The 3537-nt window shown below is 69.6% G+C and overlaps 1 protein-coding gene across 1 annotated transcript in view; it reads left to right on the top strand.

The window, feature by feature from the left end:
• Positions 1 to 3537, top strand: part of AURANDRAFT_59675 (hypothetical protein) — a gene marked incomplete at both ends in the record, with an annotated part of 11514 nt that overhangs the window by 2106 nt on the left and 5871 nt on the right. Inside the window, one exon of the mRNA XM_009043912.1 lies at positions 1911 to 1912. Coding sequence (XP_009042160.1) covers positions 1911 to 1912 — 2 coding nt within the window. The remainder of the gene's footprint in view (positions 1 to 1910; positions 1913 to 3537) is intronic.

The raw sequence follows: 3537 nt of genomic DNA, 5'->3' as shown, positions 1-3537 counted from the left end.
GCCGTCGTACGCGAAGCGGGACGCGGCGAAGGCGACGAAGCGGAGCTTCTTCGCGTAGGCGACGCCCGCGTAGTAGAGCCGCGCGCGCGCCTCGGGCATGATCTCGACGACGATGGTGCCGGCTTCGCAATGGACGAGGTTTGCCTACCAAATGCGTCGGTAACAATTTTTCATCGTTTTCCCGGTCAAAATCTCTCGAAAATCGTCTCGGCCGCAGGACGCTGAGGTTCGCGAGCGCGCCGCCGTGGGGGCCGACGACGACGCGCGCGGCGGCGAAGACGCGCGCGCTGCGCTCCGGCGACTCGTAGCGGAAGAGCTCGAAGGTCAGGCCCGCCCGCTCCGCGACGCGCGTGAGCGCCGCGACGACGGCGCTCTCGTTGGCGACCGTGCGCTTGCCTTTGAAGGCGTCGTGGTTCCGCGACGCGTAGACGAGCAGGTCGCGCGCCGGCGTCGGCGCGTCGAGCAGCGCCGCCGTGTAGGGCGGGAGGAGCGCGTCGAAGGCGCCGGCGAAGGGCACGTCGCCGCGAACAACAGCAGCAACGAGCCCGTGGGGGAAGTAAATTTCGTCGCACTTCGAACCGCGCAGGAGCCGGTCGCCGCCCCCGAGCGCGGCCTCGGCGAAGGCGCACGTCGTCTCGTGGCAGAGGAGCTTGCCCTCGGGATCCGCGAGGAACTCGGCCCAGACGCCCGCGGCCGCCGTGACGCCGTTGACCATGGCGTGCTGGAACACGGGGCTGAACAGGTCCAGGCCGAGGTAGCCGCGCGCGCGCGTGACCGTGGCGCTCGCGGGCTGCTTGTGGTCGCACTCGAGGAAGTGGCCCTTGGCGTGCGCGCGCGACGCCGGGCTCCGCCGGCCGCAGCCCCAGATGTTGTCGTTATATAGCCGCACGACGGCGCGGTCGCAGCGCGCCAGCGTGAGCCCGCGCGGTTTCCGCAGACGCCGCGTCTGTTTGTCGCCGTGCTCGCCCTCGATCTTCCACGTGTGATCGACGCTGACCGTGCGCTGCTCGACGGCCGACGCGACGAAGGTGAAGCCGTGGCCGCGCACGCGCGTGCCGTTTTCGTGTGCGACAATAGCCCGCAGCAGCAGCAGCAGGAGCAGCATGCCTATGCATCACGATGGGGCAACCCCATACGCTGCTTCAACGTCTTTGCTTTCCGTCTACTTTGCCGTCGCAAATTACGACGCACGGAGATCACGGAGGGCTGCCCATCGTCGCGGCCGACGATGTCGATGTCGTCGTCGACGCCGCGGAAGAACCTGAGCTCCCACCTCATCTGGAGCGACGCGGAGCGCGACGCCGACGCGACCCAGAAGAGCGCTCTGAGTTCCGTGCAGGACGACCCCTACTTTTTCGACGGCGAGGGCGACGACCTCCTCTACGGCACGCTCTCGCGACGCCGCCGCGCCGAAGGAAGGATGAACGGCGACGTCTCGACGCGGCGCCGCGCAGGTACGACGACCACGCGCGCGCGACCTTCGAGATGGAGAGCAAGCGGGACCGCGCGCACACGATGACGTTCTCCGGCGCTCTGTGGCGCCTCGGGGCCTTTAGCATATTCCTCTCCGTGGCGCGGGCCGGCGTGCTTTTTCTTTTTGACCGGGATGGTGTTTGACGGCTTCCCGTGCGCAGGTCATCGAGCTCGGGGCCGTGTGGATCCGCCGCGCGAGGCGCGGCGCGTTCGACTGGTTCAGCTCGGACGACGACCTCGAGCGATGATCGAATGTTGTGTGCGGGACCGGGTGCGCTCGTAACACTCGGTGCTTTGGGCGGCGTAGCGTAGGGGCGCGTGCGGCGGCATCGACGGGCGGGCGGAGGGCTGCGGGCCGGGCTGCGGCAGCCAAGCGGCAGAGAGCATGAGAGCCGCTCTCATCGAGCGCTAGCGACGTGAACGTATCGCGTGCGCAGCGGTAACAGCGGTTGCATCGATTGGTCGCAGCGCAGCAAGGCATTTTGACGCGCAGCCACGGAAAGTTGTGCCTTCTGCGCCGGCGCGGCGGGCGCCGACGCGGACACCATGCGGTCCTGGCTCGTGATCTGCGCCGTCTGCTCGATGCACATCGACGCCGCGCACCCGTTCGGCGACGGCGACGGCGACGACGCCGCGGACGAGGACCTGTGCGAGGCGGACCCGCTCGAGGGCCTCGACGCGTCGACGCGCGGCGCGCTCACCTCGGCGACGGCCTTGCTCGACGCGTCGATGTCGTGGACGCTGACGGCCGCCGACGCGGCGCGCTTCGCCGCGAGCGACGGCGGCGACCACGCGTCGACGCTGGGCTTCACGACGGCCGGCGGCGCGCGGGCCATGCTCGAGCACGCCGCGGCGCGCCTCGCGCCGAAAAAGCCGAAGCGGTTTTTGGATTTAGGGTCCGGCGCGGGCCACACGGTGCTCTACTTCGCCGTCCTCGATCCGTCGCTCGAGTGCGTCGGCCACGAGCTCTCCGCGGAGCGCGTCGCGTCGTCGCGGGACGCGCTGCGGCGGCTCGACGCGGAGCGCCCCGACCTCGATTTATTGAACCGCGTCGCCTTCGTCCAGGGCGACATGACGCTGGCGGACACGAGCGGTTTCGATATCGTGTGGGCCTCGACGCTCGCGCTCGGCGACGGCCTGCGGCTGCGGCTCGCGGAGAAGCTCGTCGCCGAGCTCGACGCGGGCGTCGTGCTCTACTCGTCCATCAAGCTCGTCGCGGGCTCGTCGGAGACGCCCTTGGTCGTCGCGAACTCCTGGAGCCACGCCCACGAGGTCGACGTCGCCGTGATGGGCGCGGACACGGCGGTCGCGCCGCATCTCCGCGAGGCGGCGACCCGGAGAAGGTCCGCAGATTTCTAAACAATTTTTAAACGGCGCTTCGTCACCTCGCGGCGGCCTGGTCGCGCGCGGCCTTGCGGATCTCGGCCCAGAGGTCGCCCTTGTCGGCAAAGCGGTTCTGGCGGAGCATGATGGCCAAGGGCACGTCCTCGTAGGCGGTCCAGCGGCCGTCGGCGACGTCGCCGTCGAGCTGGCCCGGCGGGAACTTGCAGAGGTTGAAGAAGAATTTGAAGTCGTCGCAGGCGGCGTCGCCGCGGTCGACGCGCGCCATGGCGTCCTTGATGCCGCCGATGTAGAGGCCCGTGTCGCCGAGGCGCGTCGCGCCCGCGACGCCCGGCGTCGCGTGGACCATCATCGCGCCGCGGCCGCCGTGCTGGCCGCCCATGAAGAGCTGGTTCTCGCCGAGCGGGCCCGTGACGACGCCCGCCGCCGCCTCGCCGATGGTCATCATCGTCGGCGACTCGAGGTTGAGGCCGTAGGACGGCGCGCCGTCGCCGTGCTCGATGACGAGCACGGCCGACTGGCGCAGGAAGTGGTCGTACTCTTTGACGGGCGCCGTGACGACGACGCCCAGAGTGACGGTTTGGGTCTGTTTCATGCGGTCGGCCAGCGGCGACAGGCAGTCGGCGCAGAGCGCGCACAGCGCCAACAAGCGCCAACTGCACGCGGCCTTGCTCGAGCCCATGCCTTTGCCACAGCCCTGCTCGATCACTCAAGCGACGACCT

This window comes from Aureococcus anophagefferens (genome assembly GCF_000186865.1).
Source record: "Aureococcus anophagefferens unplaced genomic scaffold AURANscaffold_81, whole genome shotgun sequence".
NCBI lineage: Eukaryota > Pelagophyceae > Pelagomonadales > Pelagomonadaceae > Aureococcus > Aureococcus anophagefferens.
The sequence above is the reverse complement of the archived record's forward strand: the minus strand, read 5'-3'. Positions and strand labels throughout refer to the sequence as shown.